Raw genomic sequence first — 19,543 nt, forward strand, 5'->3', positions numbered from 1 at the left:
TCAACTGTATGACATCATTATAGATTATCAGGTATTATGTGCTTGAACTAGATTTCAGTTTATTTTAAAGCACTGCTTGTTGTAATGCAGGGGATCCTTCAGCTTTGAGATAAGAGCTTGACCTCAGCATCGCCGGCTCACAGAGGAAGCAGAAGTTTTTTTCTGAGTATTCGACAGAACCTCTTGACAGATGACGCCATGTTGTGAGTGACGTTTCGTGCTCTAGTTCCTCTTTTGTAATACTTGGAGAGACTAAAAGAGATCAAATCCTCAGTTTTTCATGACATCCTCAGCTTGCCCAGGAGTCAGAAGTGCAGCGTTTGCTGATGTGGTTCAGACATATGCTTGCATCTGTCTTCTCTCAATGATGGGATCATTTGTGTCCTCGCAGCGCCACAGTGCATAGCTCCAGGGAAAATCCTGCTCTGCATAAAAGTAGGCTACAGGCTTTTTAGTTTTATCTGGTCAGAATGATGATGAAACTGCTGGTTGTATTATCCCCCCTCCCCTCCCTCTGCTGCCTGCAGTTTGTAGGTTACTGAAAGATTTCACCAACCACAGATAAGAAGATTAGAGAGGAATTAATGGTATTCCTTTGTCATTATAGGAATAAATTGATATTTGGTTTTAAATCAGAGGGAGGGGACAGTGGGAGCATCAGGGTAACATGTTGTGTCAGGAGACGTAAGCAGAGGGATGACACAGAGACAAGCGAACCATGGGAAAGCCTGTGCGTTGGAGCTAAGCACCGGATATATCTTGACTAATGTTCACCATGTTACAGAAGATGAAAGAGCAGGATAATGAAGAAGTAGCTGGGTGTGTGCGTTGCGGGGCAGAATGAGCGCTGCTGGGACATGGACGTGCCAGTAGAGGACGGGGGCAGCTGTGGCATTGCCTGGACGAGACACTGACGCTGTGTGAGGAACGTCTGGGTTCCTCGCCTTTTTACGGCCCCAGCTTAACCATGAGAGCCAGCCTCCTGGCCTTCAGACTGGTGTGCTTGGCCGGGCTGTGGCCTGTCACCCAACTCAACGGCGGCCACTTCCCCAACAAGAGGAGACACAAGGAGCAGTACGTCGGAGAGAACACCAAACCAAAGCATGGAGGGTGAGCCAAATGGCAGGATTTTAGAGTTCTTCCTGTAGTTAAAATGTTCAATTTGTCAACTGGAGTCTGTGTTTTGTGTCATTGTTTGAGGCTTTTAATGTCTGAGGATTTGTAATGTCACTAAAATATATCAGAGAGGTGAGAGTCATGTGAGGTAAGAGATCATCTAAGCCTTCACTGAGAGCGACCTTTTGTGTAGTAATAAATGAAACTCAGCGTGCTCTTTTTGTTCAGACTGTGGGGATTTCTAAGAAGACAGATGAAGACTCAGCTCATGATATAGATACATCATAAGTCCAAAAATATCTTTGGGATAGTTAAAACAGTCAGATCATTATCAACTTTCTATAAGTAAGACAGCTTTCATATCCTTAAGATGAGGGCCTGTGGTTTAGTTAAACTGACCATCATGAACTCTGTCCACCAGAAGTCCAACTGTGTGCAGTGTACCAAACAGAGAAAGAGTTTATACACAAGCTGTTGTTCGATCCATCTGTTTCTCAGGCGGGTGGATCTTAAGATGAAAAAGCTGGACAGCACCAAGTCAATGCTAATCAAATCAGAGCAGCTGCTCCGGATCGAGGACCATGACTTTGCAATGCGGCCAGGCTTTGGAGGTAAGACACACAACAGATCTTTCTTTTCCATGTCACAGCTTCTATCATTTCTCACCATATGTTTTACGGTAACTGAGTGAGGTCAATGTAGGTTACTGTGCTGTCTTTGGTATTACGCCTCCAAAAAAAACCTGAGTGACCTAGATTGTCTGCCGTGTGAGACGATGATTGCAGACAGTGACAGTACAGATAAAATAATCTGATATGCGTGCCGAGTAGTTCTGTTAGACAATATTCAAAAGGTTTTATTTTCCATTTGTTCTAAGCATACATCTGGATTTTTTAATGATTGTTTTCTGTTATCAATTCAGCTATGAGCTGTAGAAAAAAAATCACTGGGTACTCCAATAATCTTTTGCATTGGACATTGCATTTCCCAAAAACAAAGTACAAAGCGTCACTGTGAAGGCTTTGTCCTGTAGCAACATGAGCAAACGTCCTGAATGCCAGTGTCACTGTGTCACCTCTTACGTCATTGTGTTTTCCTCTCAAACTATTAGATCTTACAAAACCAGAAAGAATGTTTGATTGGATTGAGTGTTTTGTAAGTTTCTTTATTTCTTATGTATCAGATCAATTAATCTGATTGTTTGAACTTGCTCTCTGCAGGTTTTTCGGGGTTTTGTGCCTGCTAAGAGTTTGAACAGGCTCACTGATTTAACATTGTATAAAAATTGAGCAGGACTTTGCCTCCAGAACCTGAGCTGCCTGATATAATCCCTCCTACTTGACATCTCTATTATTGCAGACGACCGCTTTAGAGAGCTTATTCATTAGATAATGGCACAGAGACAACGGGATATTTACAGTACACATCATACGTTTGCAGTATTGTGCAACTGGACAATGACCTGAAGACCATTCTTCTTACATTACACAGCACTGGACGCTTACGTAATCCTACAATACAATGGTTTAACCAGTCTCTATTGATTTTTGTTAACTTTTTTTTTTTTGATTGTATAAACCTGAAATACTTTTTGGTCAGTTCTTGCCTCTGGTGAGTTTGGGCTTTGACCCTTCTCCGAACATTTTTATTTGACACTTGTTTTTGAATTGCAGTGGTCACGCAAAGGTTACTGTTGTTTCACGAGTTCATGGGCTTCAGTGGGCTTTTCATTTGCATGCTGTGAAACGCTTCAGGACATTTATAAAACATTAGGTTCAAGAACATAATCTAATTAATGGATACTGTTGTTTTTTGAGAATAGCATACTGAGCACAAAGTATGATAAGAGTACAGTATATATAGGAATCTGAGTTTTAATTAACCAGCCACACATTGCATTGAACTGAAATCCAAGCAAGTGTTTATGTTTTGTCTTAGTTATGTCTTATTGTATTAAAAATTGTCTTTTTAGGCTTAATTTGTGCCACATTTACATGAAAAGTCGAGAAAAAATTCTTACTTCAAGATATTAAAGGACAAAAATTATGCCTGCTTTGCTTGTAAACAGTAAAAAGAATCTACCAACAGGGCAAAAAAATAACTTCAGTTTCCTCTATTAAGATATTTTTTAGATTTATTCATTCTTAATATTTGCTTAGTCATAATTTTTGCTGTGAAAAAGTGCAATGTTGCACTCAAAAAAACTAAGGTTTTGATAGAAATCTTTCCCTGAGTGGGTTTGTTATTGTTGGTGAGGTTGGTTCTTGTTTACGATAGTCATCAACAATATTACGTAAAAAGTATTGATTTCAGTTGGACTTCCTGTAAAGCTGAAACATGGCTCAACCCATAAAACCCATTAAAATTTGGGAGGGATCCAGACCACGCTCAATACTTACAGCCAACACTGATTATAGCAGGGTGAAAACATGAAAGAGAATAGAGAACGGACACATGAAATGAGGAATTTAAGGGATAATGAACAGCCTGAGAAGACAGGGGTGTTTTCAGTGGGATCACTTTATCAAAATTGGTAAACTGTCCCAGAGCTGTAGATCAGCTTTAGCAGAAGCACTGTCACCCTTTCCCTTCCCTTAGGAAGATTTGAGATATGTTAAGAGGGCATGTAAAGGTCCAAAAACAAAAGCAAAAGAGCATTATACTCAACTTGAAACTGATTGAAAGTAAGTGAAATGTTGCAGAAGCAACAGTCTAGCTGCAGGTGAGTCAGAGAGCAGAGTTACTTCAGCTTTATTGTCAATATGTTGTAGGAAGTCATTGTCCTCCACTGTTCAAAATCATGCAGGCAGTTGAGGAGGGATAAAACAGAGGTTGTGATATTAACGTAGGGGTTTAACAGTGTTGCTTAGAAATACTGTGTTTCTGGAAAATGGCTGTGCTATCAGGAGCAATTTAGGGTTCAGTGTCATGCGACTTGGCTGACTTGGCAAATGGATGCAGGAACTGGAAATTAACCTCCAATCCTTGGAGTGACAGACCACCGTCTCTTCCACTGAACCATAGCAGCTCCCTCGCTGGTGAATCTTCACTTAAGTATCCCACAATACCATTTAGCTCACACTAGAGACAGAAAGCAGACAACAAACTGAACGTGTCCAACACCACCCCAAGTATTTGGTCACACCTTATCTATGTTAAAAAGCTGCAGACTGGTAACACTAGGGACACCAACATCTTTATCTCAAGTGCTGTGTTTAGTTTGTTGGATTATTGTAACAGATAAATCTTCATTATTTCTGAAGCGGTGAGATGAAAAACTTATGTGCTGAGTAATGCTTTAAAGCCATCATGATGTCTGGGTCATTGTTTCAGACGTGGCTTAGATCCTATCAGTGGGATTTACACTTATGCTGGATAATCTCTGGCAGATGTGCAGACGAATGATTCATGGAAAATATGGCACAGCTGTTGCTGATTTGTCGCTCTGTCTGACCTTTTGCAGGTTCAGCTATTCCTGTGGGTATCGATGTGCAGGTAGAGAGCATAGACAGCATATCTGAAGTAAACATGGTACGTGAGTCCTGTTTCGCATTAACCACTGTCTCCTTCTGTTGTTTTCCCTAAAGAAGAAATAATCATGAATTTTCTGTTGACAGGACTTCACCATGACTTTGTACCTGAGGCATTACTGGCAGGACGACCGCCTGGCCTTCCCCTCCAGCAGCAACAAGAGTCGAACTTTTGACGCACGTCTTGTGAAAAAGATTTGGGTTCCTGATGTGTTCTTTGTTCACTCAAAGCGCTCGTTTATCCATGATACAACCATGGAGAACATCATGCTGAGAGTTTTTCCAGATGGCAATATCCTCTACAGTGTCAGGTGAGGAAAGGTTGTCTGTTTTTACAACTCATAAACAACACAACTATCGCGGAAGGCATCGAGGAATCGAGTAAGGGTAGTGGTACACTGAATCTGTCCCTCCTGGGTTATGACCATAGACTGTAAAATAAAAAAATGGACATCATCTTGCTCAAATTGAGGATGTATTGTGTTCAAGTCCACTTTTTTTCTGAAAAGTTCCTTTTTTATTAGTTATTATATGTCATAAATTAAGGTTTTTATGTTACAATGATTGACATCTGCTGCTCTTACGTAGTCTTTTTGGGAATAGTAAGATGTGCTGGTAAGGGGACTCAAGAAGAGATTAGACTTTAGAAAAGAAATTTAAAAAACCTTGCCACCCGGCTCCACTCAGATACTCGACTGTGCAGATTTTGGCTGCACAATCCCTGCCTCAGACATGGGTATATTGGCTTCAAAACCATACAATGTCAAAAGGTGGAGCCATGATGTCCATTCTAAATACAGTCTATGGCTACGACCTATCATGCATGGTTTTGTCAGCCTGAGCTCACAGATACAATGTTGCACATCTCCCCTCTGCTTGTTAACTCTGTAGCAAAAACGTTAATTTCTGCAAGTAATCCAAATTGCCCCCCTTGCATGTACATGTTTTTCTCATCATTTAATGGACCGTACCAGCCAATTGACAAAAAAGTTGGGGATTACTTTCCCATGGTACACCACTGCTCCATGATCAGTAATAGACCCTCTCATTCGTTCAAATCATTAGATCAGCTTCTGATTGGTAGATAAACTCAATCCAAGCCAAGTGTTTATGTGGGCATAATATTTTTTGTTTTCACCTAATATAGTGAATAAATAAATGATCAGAAGAAGGCATAAAATAACACATTTATCAGTAGTAATTATTCATTTTAAAGTCTCTGAAAACATTGTGGTTTAAGGCCAGGTGTGTGGCTAAAACACAAGATCTGTGGAGCATGTTAAGAAGCACAATGTTGCATTTATTTCATAATAATTAACGATGCATTTGTATGAGGAAGATTGTTTTGAAATGTTTGATTATATCTATAATCAAAGAAATTCAAAAGGATGAGCAATGAGATATGATTCATCCATGCTCTTTTAAAGCATGGTATTGCAAGCACAGCCTGAAAATCACATGAGATGATATCCAGTAAGCTTACAGACTCATTGTATCCATTTCAAACGCAGATGTCGACAGTATGGCGTCATCCCTAACAGCCTGCTGCAGTCAGCGGGGCTGTCAGGCGCAGACACAGAAACTGAATAAATGGATCAGTTTACATAACCATAAGCATCTTTACTGTTAAAAATAAGCCAAGTTGCCATGTGGCTGATTGGAAGACTGATGTACATCTATGCAGGTGTGCTCTTAAAGTGATTCATATATGATATTTTCTGCTAACACGTGGCTGATACTGAAAGAGTGCTACATCCTCTTTACTAAAAACTGTGTTGTAGAATAACGGTGACGGCACTTTGCTCCATGGACTTCAGCAGTTTTCCTCTGGACACACAGAACTGCTCTCTGGAGCTGGAGAGTTGTGAGTATCAAACTGATGTTGTGACTGTTGTGAGAGCGTGACAGAACGTCACATGTCAACTCAACCTGTTTGAATGGGAGCATGCTGCGCTTTGTGACTACATTGATTTGTACTTTAAATGTGCTTGCCAGTCATACTCCTGTGTAATTCATTGATCGGTTTCCATGTTGGTAGAACAAAACTTTGATGGATACTTTTTGACTGATGGGTCTGTTAAACTCACAGTCCATTACCACACACTACAAACACACAATAACCACCACAATCTCCTTTGGACATAGTGTAAGTGATTTGTAATCCTCCATCAGGTCAGTCTGGGTCCATCATATGTTGCCGTCTGTCTAATGTGAGATTTACACAAGATTGTTTTCATTCTATCCTTCTCTGATACTAAAGTTGGTTAGAAATAATCAGAGATTCAGCTGTAATTTTTAAACACACACTCTAAGGATTTTTCTTGTCTCTGTGGCTGGCTACTCTTTCTTCCTTTCACTTTTTGTCTAACCTTTTTAATGAACAAAGCATGGATTCTGGTCTTAGAGGAGAGTCGGGAGTCCCCTTTACGTGCTCCTTCCTCTCCTCTGAGTAACACAACCATGACTTTTCCCCCTTCTCTCTTCTCTTGAAGATGCTTACAATGAGAACGACCTAATGCTCTACTGGAAGAACGGGAACGATTCATTAAGGACTGACGAGATCGTGCTCTCTCAGTTTTTTATTGAAGACTTCCAGCCTTCCTTTGGGCTTGCCTTCTACAGCAGTACTGGTATGTGAGGTTGGAGGCTGGGGGCCCTCTGAGCTGTACCTGGTTTGGAAGCAACCAGAGGGCTCCTGACTTTATCAATATCCAGTTTATGTCACATAAAGCATAGAAACTAAAAAAAGGTTTTAGTTTCACTTGACATTCAAAACTTGCAGCAACAGTACATAGTAGAAACAGTGTGACAGTGACTATGGTAGTCTTTAGACTGATATTTATACTAGTAAATATGCAGTTTAATATAGACCCCTTTTAATTAGGGTCACAGGAAAGTGATACTCTACACCAGGGGTGGCCAACCTGTGTCTTGCAAGCCGCATGTGGCTCTTTGCCTTTAGGTGTGTGGCTCTTTGATCCAGTCATAAAAAGATACTGTTATGAGTAGTGGTGTGCCAATCAATCCAAAATATTGATATATTAATGCCAATGTTGGGATCAGTATAGATCAATACTTGGGTGATGTTATTGATACTTAAGTTTCAGTTTCTCTTCTTTATATTTGTTCTTCTCAATTGCTCATGTGCTCATAGATAGATAGATTAAAAACACACTAAATCTCGCTTTGAAAACTAAAAAGATATTGATTTTCATTTTATGTCATTTTGTTTATATGTGATGTGGCTCTTTGTAACACCACAGTAATATCTGTGGCTCTTGGTCTCTGACTGGTTGGCCACCCCTACTTTACACCTCTACATCTCTAAATATGTAGTTACAGCCAAACATTCCCAGAAAATCTCCACAACATCTTTATCAGTTTTGTAGCTAAAATAAAAAAGGTGAAAGGAGGTTTTCAGTGATGAAACTGCTATAGTTGGTGTGTCAACCAGTTTAAACTGCCTTTACCTTTTTGAATTTAGAGAGTGAAAATCTTGGTTTTCTGTGAAGACAAAATAACTAGCTCTGATTGGTTCTAGGGGTGCAACGGATAACAAAAGTCATATTTTGGACTGAATCATTAAACATGTGTAGAAGATTTTTTATTTTGGATTGGCCAAAATGACAAAAATAAAGATTTTTTCAATACTTTTTCCTCCCCCAGTTAGCTATGACTGCAACATCACCTTGTATGGCTCATTAAATCAAATTGTGTTTTCATGCATAGTCACTGCATGAGCACTGCATAGTCAGGCTTGAAAAAAAAAGTGCAATCTACAATTCACACCACGCTAATTTTGCAATATCGCTTTCTCTTTCCCTCATAGAAACAAATAAACCAACCAAAACCAAAAGACAAATGTTGGTGTTTTAGTTAATTAGGTGTAATGCATTAATTTAAGTTGCTTTTTTATATGTGGAGCCCATAGTGTTGGAATTGGGATATTTCTTTAATTTTGTGGTTTCAGACTGAAGTTATAATTATTATTTATACTCACAATTATGATTTAACTCTTATTTAAAGCACTCTGAGTATCATTTTGCTTGAATGTTGTATGTATGTTATAGGTATATTATATCCTCTTGTCTTGTTGTAAACACTGGCTCCTACCTGTCATTTCAGGAGGGACAGGTACGGATGTGACAGTGCAGAGTAGCTATTAGAGGCTTTAGCACGCTGTGGTTGTTGAGATCATGGAGTAAATGCTGTACCATCTTACCGTGTTGGTGATGATTCCAGTCAGTTAATTAGAGGATTGTTGTAGGAGATATTGAGGCCCACAGCCAGAAAATAAGACAAGGTTATGAACTAAGGGGCTGCTCGATATCTTTATATCTCTAGAACATCATGTTGGCTGCAGATTCATAAACTTATAATAATATATTTTTCGTTGATCTACAGATCATATGAGGTCCAAATAATCAGCACAGATTGTGTACAGACTGATCCGTTGCACCACTATCTTTGAAAGATGTCATCATCCAAAACCAATACCTGCAACTCTGACGTTATGTTTTGTTTTACGATGGTGGGTTTAAAATGCTGAACATCAGCCATCTTGGTTGTTTACTGACATGCGTTGAGGTCATATGATCAGCCTGACCCAGATCAGCTCAGGTATTTAGCCATCTAAACATAGAGGGGGCATCAGATGCAATTAGCTGCTTTACAGTCAAAGTGGTATTATTGTGTTTATGTAATGCTCTATGTAATTATTTCTAAAAGTGTATAATCCTGTGACTGTCAAAATCAATTCAGGCAAGTGAGATTGGTTGTGGACTGCCATGTCTACTATTTTTTGTGTGTCTGCTGTCACAGATTTTAGTGGGAGAGAAAGACGGAAAGGGGGCCTAGAAGATTTGCTTCTCAGTGTGAAATAATCTTTCTGGAAGCCTTCCACATTAAGAGGCTGTTATGTAACCTCAGCTCTCGACAGATCTGCCTGATCTGCCAATCACTTATTTATCTGAGTTCTAGGTTCTCTCTGAAGGTCCATCTTGTACTTTCTCAGATCTATAATCCTGTGCATCCGTTAATTAATGCAGTACTTCTCAAGAGTTGTTTTCTCGTTTGCTGCCACCACTCTGAGCTGTTCTGCCTCGCTCCCTGACCCTGCCAACCCCACCTCCACTTTCTGTCCATCTATTTGTGTTTCAGGTTGGTACAATCGGCTCTACATAAACTTCATTCTCAGGAGGCATATCTTCTTCTTCATGCTACAGACTTACTTTCCCACCATGTTGATGGTGATGCTGTCCTGGGTCTCCTTCTGGATAGACAGGAGAGCTGTACCTGCTCGTGTTTCTCTGGGTACTGAGACCATTTCTTACACACAGGATCCCAGACAAAAAGAAGCATCACACAGAGCCTGGATTCTAAATGTTATGAAATAGCCTTGGGTTTAAGTAGGGGATAAAAAGTTACTAAACATGTTTAGATAATACACTTGTTTGCTCTGTGACTATTTTTTTTTTAGAACAAAATGTTACATTGAAAAATAAACGAGTAAAAGTTAGATTTCCAAAACTTTTTGGGCAGAAGCTTATTACATATGGTATGTGCATCACAAACGCACTCTGTAAAAACAGCACAGAAAACTTATAGGAAGCATTAATAGCCCAACAGAAAATATCAAAGCAATTGGACAGACTATTTTTTTCCATCAACTGCAAAGTCATTTACTTTAGTATTATTAACTTACCAACACTCAACTCACCAAAATATAATACCAGTGTTAATTTTTGCTAAAATAAACATCTTGGAGTGTGTGTTTAAAGAGAAGACACTTGGCATAAAATCATTCGCTTTCCTTTGGTTGAGAAATCTAGTTAGCATATCATAACTGTACATACCTCCTATATAATATTTCTTCAGCTGCCATGTTGTTTGTCAACATTTTTTATAGCTCATTGACTGTACCTGCATAAAGGTAACAGCTTCAATGGCAATTAGAATAGAGTATAATAGAATAGAGTATAATACAATACAATACAATACAATACAAAACAATTGCTTAATTGATCCCAAACTGAAATTGTTGTGTTAACAGCAGCACTTCATGGATAGAATAGTAGAAGAATAAAAAAAATAAATAAAATTAAATAAAATTAAATAAAATTAAATAAAATTAAATAAAATTAAATACATAAGAACTCTAGTTACATCAAAATACAACAATAAAGATTGAGGAAGAATTAACCTACAGTTGTCCTGAACTTGCACCTGTCTTTCAAAATAAAAGCCTTTATTTTGACACTAGATGGAAATGAATAATTTAGAAAGTCAAGAAAAAAACATCTTTTAACTTAGATGTACAAACTATTTGGTTCATTGAAACATTATGTGGGCAAAATTATGGGACTATTTTTAAATGGTGTATAATAAACTTTGTAAATTCTCATTTTAGCACAAAACCTGAGAAGTTTTCTGCTTCTACTTGTACTGTGATTTAGATGTTTTCTGAAATAAAGAATAAATGGCTAGATTACGCTATATATAATGAAGGGTAAATGTTGTTTTAGCAACGGTACATTTATTGCTTACTACTTACCTACTTTCCTATTAATAAATGAAAATATATAAATAAATAAAAATACAGTAGTGGTAGCAAAACAGTACTTTACTTTCTACAAACAAATACTAATTTTCCTTGTAAAATGAGCATTCAAGCTTCAATACACAAAGCTACATAAGGATTAAAACCTTTTTTACACGTTTGATTTTATGAAATTTGTTTGAGAATCCACAAACTTTCAGTGTCGACTTTCAAAACTCCTGACTGTTTTATACTCTTGTTTTCTGTCTCCAGGTATCACGACTGTTCTGACAATGTCCACCATCATCACTGGTGTCTCAGCCTCTATGCCACAGGTGTCTTACGTCAAAGCCGTAGACATCTACCTGTGGGCAAGCTTCCTGTTTGTCTTCCTGTCTGTCATTGAGTATGCTGCAGTCAACTATTTCACCACAGTCGAGGAGATGAAGAAGCTCAAGCGGGCAAAGGTCAATCATGTTCAGTTTTGTTTTGTGTTTTTTTTTTTTTTTAATCTTTCCAGTCTTATCAAACCACATGTGATGTGTGATCCACAGAACTGATTTCCTGTTATCTTACCTCGCAGTCTCTCTTTCCTTTCCTCTGTCGCTGCAGATCCCTGAGTCCTATGATGCCACCCAGGCTATGGCATTCGATGGCTGCTTCCACGACAATGAAATCGACCTGACCTCTTTCCCAGAGGTCGCCAGCACTCCAAACACAGAGAGGAACACCCAGGCTCGAAACTCTACTGCCTCTGCACCCACAGAGGGCACCAGGCTCCGCCGCAAACATCCTGTAAAACAAAACCTCAGCTTCATAATGAGCAACAGCTATATGATTGACTCTTACTCCAGAGTTATATTTCCCATGGCTTACCTGCTCTTCAACATCATTTACTGGAGTATGTATGCATAACACATGCAGCAGAAAGAACAATAGTTTGTTCAAGCAGCTGTAAGCTGATTTACAGAACAATACTGACAATGCTACGTTTTGGGATATTACCCGAAGTTTGCAGAGTGTGAGCTGATGAAATCTTTTGCAGTGTCTTCATCTCAAGAGAGAAAGATGAAGGCACATGTTCACTTACAACCTGGAACAATAAGCTTTTACAGTAAATGGCTGTTATTTCATAGATATTTATGAGTTTTTGTCACATGCCAGTTTTATAAAAGAAAATGTTAAAAACCTAGATTTACATTTTCATTGCTTCAGCAGACACACAGATATACAAAGCTATAATCACTGTACAATATCTTCAATGAAAATAAAAGTATACTCTTCAAATTGTGTCTCAAATAATGACTTATGATAAAGCAACATTTAGTTAAGGCTCCTTCATCATTGAGTCAATTTTGCCCTCCCATGGACAATTAGGACAATTTATCTCCTAGTTGATTTGAGATGTTTGAGTCTAATGCTTAACAAATTGCTGAGGAAAACAAATTTTACAGAGGCAGTTCTGGAGACGGGGCTGTAAATTCCCTCATGTGACACCTACCCCCACAGCAAAGCTGACAAAAAAATAAGATATAATTATAAAAATAGTTAATCTTTTGTCTGATGTTCTTTTTTTTACTCTGTACGTCATAAAGAGGGGATGACACTAATTGGAGTCCGTTTCATTACCAAGTCAAATCTCCTCGCAGTAGCTTTAATCTTATTCAACTTTTCAGTAGTGAAAAATAATTCAAGGCATTTAACTTTGTGTGTTATCTAAATGCCAGAACTACAAGCTATACAATAAAGCCAACAATGAGGGAACCACATTTTGATCGGTTTTATGTAACAGCAATAAGTAGATGAGGGTTGGAGCATGAAAAGGGGGCATTAGGGGGGGTTTACAAATACTATAGGGTCAGTGGTAACTGGTTGTGTAATACTGAGCTGTGGAACATGGAGCCAGTAGGACGTCAGATTCATCAGAGGTGAACGATGGATAATGGAATGAGTAACTTCAATTAAAAAGTGATGAAAATTGACCTGGTTCAGATAGCTACGTGGAGGACATCATGATTCGAAAATATGGTCACCATTTGGTAATTAAAGGCTTCTACTTGGATTGGTGTTTACCAGTTACAACCAAAAATAGTTCTACCAAAGCCTCGATGGATAAAAAGAAAAAAAAATGCACAGATTGGAACAACTTGTCTGTATGGAAACTTGTACTGACCATGAGGGCCAAATTTTCCAATCAATTAATTCATCAACTAATCATTCAACTAATTATTCACTGTGCACACTACCTCCAAGCACACTGAAGCTTAATAAATGACCTTTTTTCCTCCTTGAAAAAAAAAAATCAATTCATAACTGGGGGCATATCTTACATTTTTTACCCCAGCACAAAGCAGGGCAGCAGATATACACATTTTGTATTATTGCAAAACCATTCCTGTGCAGAAAGATTTGAGAACTATTGTCCTGTTCTAATAAAGTGTTGAACTCATCATGTTTATAAAACTAGTTTACAAAAATGTCCACCATGTGGAGCCAGAGCTGCAATAATGCAAAGCTTTTCTTGAGACCTTTACTACTCTGGATTTAAAAGTAACACAGCCTTCTATGCCCAAGTGTTTCCATTTTTTGAAGCTACAAAAATATCTAAGGAAATCATGAGCAGCAGACTGTCACAGATATTTTTACCTTTTAGTCCTTATGACAGAAACTGAACAATGAAGTCACTCCATAGTTGTTTTGAGCTTGAAGGAAACTCATTTGCATTTTAGAGTTTTCTAGGCTGACCCTCTTTTCCACTCCACCTGGTGTCAAGCTAGGGAACTACATCTTACTTCTTTTGTGTTCAACTTTTCTTTCATGCTCAACAGGATACTCGATACAGTATCAGTTCTCAACACTATACAAAAAATACTCTTATAAGTCATTCATTGTCATAAAAAATTCTAATGACATTCACACATTTATACTTTATTTTGTTGAAACAGAAACTCATTGAGATTTGAAATTACTTTTCAAGTGTTTCCTCACCAAGGTCGGCAGCAGAAGAGTCCACAAAGACAAGGACAGGGAGTTTGACTTTCACTGTGATATGTTTGATCAATAGAGCTTTGAGATGATATTCACTCAAGAATTAACACAACTGTTTTTTATGATGTGAAGTGAGTATGTGTGTGTGTGTGTGTGTGTGTGTGTGTGTGTGTGTGTGTGACGTATGAATCCCTCCCACTGGAGATCCTGAAAAGCAGGTGCATCATGTGACTGACAACAATGCTTCTACATGAATTCTTTTGACGCAACAGATGATGTCCCAATGGCAGCACTCCTTTTGCTTTGTAGTGGTTGCCATAGAAACAGCTGCCTACATTCATGTCTGTCACTGGGAGCACAGGTTAGGACACACCTGAGGTGTACCTTGGCTCCTGAACTTAAATAGAAAAGGCCTCTTGCTTCTAAATAATCAAAGAGTGGTGTAGAGTGCTTCTTTTTTCAAAGGTATTAAAGTTCATGTGGCCTCTCTCTGTCCTGATGAAAAATCAAAGAACTTCCTGTTTCAGGTGAGGCCACTTGTTGAGTGACACTTGCACAGGGTAAAGAAGTGACGCTCACCTTTTCAGCCTGACGCCTGAGGAGGCGTGTTTCAGCTTTTGATCCTGCGTGAGAAACACACTCACAGTGAACCTTCCCATCAGCCTGCCAACAACAGGTCTATGAAAAAACAATGTGCTTCTAATATACGCGTTGGATTTGTTTCAGAGTTTTGATTTTTGCCTGCAGGAAGGTATGTTCAGTGAAAATGAAGACAGCGTCATGAAAGCTTCGGAGATTTGTTCTGACAGATCTTTTTGTTGGCACTCGTCTACCCCCTCCACAAGGTAACACTGAGGTGCAGGTGTTTTTTGATTTTCCTGGAATAGGATGGCATATCAGCTCACAGTCAAAGTTAATCTTATTTAAGTCAGCATTTGATAATCTTCTACACAGTATATCCAAAAAGGTCAAATCATATCAGCTTCTTTGTGTACAGTTAGTTCTCTGTTTACTTCCTTGTTCCTTAAATTGAAAGGTTGAGTTGCTGACTTATTGACCTTTAGATTTCTTTTAAGGAGTTCTGTTTCCTCCATTATCTTATTCTATTGTAGAAGGTTGGTAAATTTTGTTTTGTAATTTTAAAGTACAGAAGTAATCAATAATGATTATAAAAAAAGAAAGGATCCATCTATAATAAATGAACTCCATCAAACAGGGATCAAACTATTTTTTTTTAAGGAAAAAGGTCCAAGTGTGGCTGAGACATGAATTATTTTTTGCTGTATTTATCTACATCAACAAACTAAAACACCTGGATATGTTAAGCACAGCAGCATGGTGTCTCTCCTTTGTTGTGATGGTTTCAGTTAGCATGTTACCTTAGCTTTAACTTTTGTTTCCAAACAAGTTGATGAAAGGTGTTTTGTTCCTGAACTGCTGGTTGAGTGTTCCTTTTTTCCTCTTTTTATTTAACTTTTACTTTCTGATTTTTTTTTATTTCAGTTTTTCTTTTTATACATTTAAAAAAATCTTATGGATCAAGCCATGTTGCAGCCCAGCAATAGATATAGGCACATATGGCTTGATTTAATCGTTGTTTTTTTTGTTTGTTTGTTTGTTTTTTGTCATTTAATCAGATTTATATCAATGAACCCTTTGCTGTGCTTCATTCATATTTTTTTCCCAAAATATCTATGCTTCCTTAAAAATGTAAATTTCCATTTTTATAGATTAGTTTCAATGGAAATCTTTGACTACCAAATGAAACATACTTTTTATCCAAAGTATTGTGACAGCACAGTGTTTGTTCACAAAATCTATATCTGTGCCTTTTTTCCAAACTGTAATACAGATTGTGTGTTGTTCCGCTCTAATGTTCTCTAATTACACTAAAAATGTTTGACATATTTCATTTCTTAGGATCCACATGAGACATGCGTAACTGACTAATCACTGACGGCAGACTTTTCAGACCTATAGTTAAAGCAAAGGTCTTCAGCATTCATTAATATGGGTGTGATGGGGAGAGGTGCTCTTCATTACCTAAAAGCTTTTCCCTATGACTCACCAATGTAGTAACAGCCTTAACAAAAATTTATTATCTGACTGAAAATACTTTAAATGCTTGTGTTTTTTGTGTTACAGAGTAAAGAAGTTTCGTTCTCATGTTAAAAGTCTCTGCTGGCTTCACATTCAGCTGTTGGTCTTCCTCTTAGTTGCAGGTATGCTCTGACAGGTTGAAGTCTGAATTGGTTTGTAGACAAAAAAAAAAACTGGAGTGTCTGTCAGTGAGTCTGGTCACTCTATCTGATCTGAAATCTCTGAGGTGCTATTTATGGACTTTCTGTCATTCCAGGCATGTGTTAAGCAAGACAGACACGCACCAACCCACCTGATTTTTAAACTGTAACCTGTTATTCTGGTTCATTTGCTGACTATTACCTAATGGTATACAACTTTATGTTAGTGTACATACGGCAAACATGACACAAAAATATTAAACTGAGAAAATAAGAAGTATAAAAATCTTGAAGCAGTATGGTTTGTTGTTGATAATATAATTCAAATATTGTCTATGAGTGGTTGGTGGTGGATACTCAACTTCCAAATACTGATCTGGTGCCACTGTGTCTCTGGCCTGTATATAATAAACATATGATGAGGACTAAAGGATGTTCCAGGCAGAAAGCTCCCTCTGCTGTTTGAACTGCCCCTCATTTTCCTCTCACTAACTTGACTTGTCTATTATGTATATACGTTTTTGCTGTCTGGTAAGGTACTGCCTCTTCTTCTTTCTCATTCATTTTATCCAGACTGACAATACTCTATTTTTTTCTCCCATCAGGTCAGGGGTCCTGTAATCAGAGCTCTGCCACTCCTACATCTGTTACCGATGCCTCAGCAAATGTGCAGACACAAGGTTAATTTGCCACAGCACAGCCTGTGGAGTGTTATTTCATATTTAAAATGTCTTTGTTTTCTAATCCACAACCATCTGGCAAATGCCAGGACTTATCCCATGACCGGTCATTAGGGTCAAGACCCCAAGGTTAAGATTGCTACCATACACACTGACATGTCAGTGGAAACACTGACACACAAAACATGTCATATATTCCTATCTCTGGAAGATCCAATGAGGACTTGAAGCAGTGGTACTGGTATAGTCTCCCTTTTATATATAGATAGAGCATAACCTAAAACACAAGCTAAGCTGTTTGTGATAATTTGCCTCATAAGCCACATGCAGCAGCTATTCTGCAGAGATCTGTTCAATCTTTCAAGTCTATCAATAAAATGAAGACAGGGGTTACATTTGCTTTGTTTGGTGAGGTTGTAGTTGGTAGATGAGCACTGGTAGGACATAACCAGGTTTACCAACATTAGATGAGATGGACGGACATGCCTCAGAGCACTGGGGCTGTAAAACTCAACAGATAGTCTGCTCACCTTCTGTACTTTAAACCATGTAACAAACTGAGTTTACAAAGTTTTCTTGTCGTCACTTTACAAATATAACCTTGTCACTTTGCATCCTGTAAAAACTTGTCTTTCACAAACAGAAGTAGTGTTCTGATCTCCTTTAATTTGCTACCAAAACAAATGCACAACATCCTAGCAAGAGTAACCTAGTAGGTGATAGTGCTCATGGGAAAATAAGTCTTTATCCTGGAAAAACACAAGCTATTCTGGATAGTTCTCACAGTGCCAAAAATAACACGTTCTTCTTATTATTATTTTTATTTATTTATTTTTAAAGTTATTTGGGGGGTTTTATGCCTTTAATTGGATAAGAGAGAAGACAGTGGATAGAGCAGAAATCAGGGCAAGAGAGGTAAGTGACATGCAGGCTGGAGGGTGAACCCCATGGAGCGTGTCCTAGACCACCAGCCTATCTGCCCCCTAGATGACAATGTGTTTTAAAGTCACACTGTAATCTTAATGTAACACCTTGTGTACCAATGGCTGTGAATGAGTTTGTATTTAATGATTCATTTCCTTGTGTTATAATTTGAATCTGCGTCCTCAACTATGTTTTCTCTTTTATTCTTTGAACAGTTAACTACTTTCTCGACATCAGTGTGAATGTGAATGAGGAGAAGGATGAATCAGAAATCACTGCCTGGGTATGTAGAGCAGCTTGTTACCTGGCTTGTTTAAGTATCAGATGATAGCATATCATTACATGTAATGAGCATTGTGTGCCTTTTCTCAGCTCAAAGAGGTCTTCCAAAACAACCTGCAGAGCTGTGTGCCCTCTACAACTGCTGAACCTGCCGTTACACAAACTACAGCTGCACCATCAACTACAACATCAACTTCAACTGTGCAAGATACTAGCACATCTACAGATGCAACATCAACAGCTGGAACATCTAGGGCGTCAACAACTACAGCTCCAACATCTGCAGCAGTAACATCTACAGCAGCAATATCTACGGCAGCAACATCTACAGCAGCAATATCTACGGCAGCAAAATCCACAGCTACAACATCTACTGCTGCACAGTCCACAGCTGCAATATCAACAGCTGTACCATCAACACACAGAAAATCTACTGCTACATCAACAACATTAGAGTCGAAAAGCTCCAGCACAACTTTGGCTGAAACGTCTCCTGCACCAAAAGACACCAGCACAACTAAGGCTGCAATAACAGAGTTAAAAACCTCTAAAGCAGCAAAGCCAACAACAACAGCATCAAAACCCACCAAAAAAGCAACCACAACTCCAACAATTAAACCAGCGGGTGAAGACACACAGCAGACCATCATTGTGCCAGATTCTCAAACCATCTTTGCGATCAAAGCTTTAGGAAACAATGGAAGAAGTATACCCAATGCCAATCAGTCAAGCAGGCGGCGTGTAGCACGTGGAGTAAATGACAGACTAGCACAAGCCAGGTATTATTCCTGTATTATTCATGCTCGAGCCATAGTTTTTTTAAATGTCATTATCTGGCAAAGATGTTATTTTTGAGAGGAAAACAATCATTGTTCTGCCTCCCTCACTACTTATGGGGACTTGGCATCCAGCAGGCACAGGCAAAACTGGCTGAACTTTAAGATCAATAGTACACTATCTTTGTGCTGATTTATCATACTGATCGACAAGAGTTCACTTTAATCACGAGTCACTTTGGACTTAATTTGCTTGAGATTAAATAATCTTGATTCCTGAGATACACAAAGGCCTGAGACAGTAAGAAAGAGATAACAGAAACTGACAATGCGCTCCTCCTGTCCCTAATTAATGACGTCTTTTTTCCATTTATTCCTTTTAGGGCTAGTGATGGCCAAACAACAGGGATACTCACAGTAAGTTCACATCTCAATATTTCTGTGAAGATTAAAAGGAAAATCAAGAAAT

General features: G+C 38.5%; 1 protein-coding gene across 1 annotated transcript; it reads left to right on the forward strand.

Moving 5' to 3' along the window:
- Nucleotides 1–734: 734 nt before the first annotated feature.
- Nucleotides 735–12,406, forward strand: gabrr3a (gamma-aminobutyric acid type A receptor subunit rho3a). Its single transcript, XM_074672102.1, has 9 exons — nt 735–1,110; nt 1,615–1,727; nt 4,580–4,647; nt 4,734–4,957; nt 6,428–6,510; nt 7,139–7,276; nt 9,807–9,959; nt 11,458–11,651; nt 11,797–12,406. The coding sequence occupies exons 1-9, from the start codon at nt 968–970 to the stop codon at nt 12,097–12,099; spliced, it is 1,419 nt and encodes a 472-aa protein (XP_074528203.1). The 5' UTR covers nt 735–967; the 3' UTR covers nt 12,100–12,406.
- The last annotated feature ends 7,137 nt before the right edge of the window (nt 12,407–19,543 follow it).

This window comes from Halichoeres trimaculatus, unplaced genomic scaffold, assembly GCF_033239565.1.
Source record: "Halichoeres trimaculatus isolate MK-OKI-2021-1 unplaced genomic scaffold, fHalTri1.1 fHalTri1_scaffold_6, whole genome shotgun sequence".
Classification (NCBI taxonomy): Eukaryota; Metazoa; Chordata; class Actinopteri; order Labriformes; family Labridae; genus Halichoeres; species Halichoeres trimaculatus.

Coding starts and splice junctions, on each gene's coding strand:
- gabrr3a (XM_074672102.1), top strand. CDS start 968: ATGAGAGCCAGCCTCCTGGCCTTCAGACTGGTGTGCTTGGCCGGGCTG. Junction 4,958..6,427: donor AATATCCTCTACAGTGTCAG/GTGAGGAAAGGT, acceptor ACTGTGTTGTAG/AATAACGGTGACGGCACTTT. Junction 11,652..11,796: donor AGAAGCTCAAGCGGGCAAAG/GTCAATCATGTT, acceptor CTGTCGCTGCAG/ATCCCTGAGTCCTATGATGC.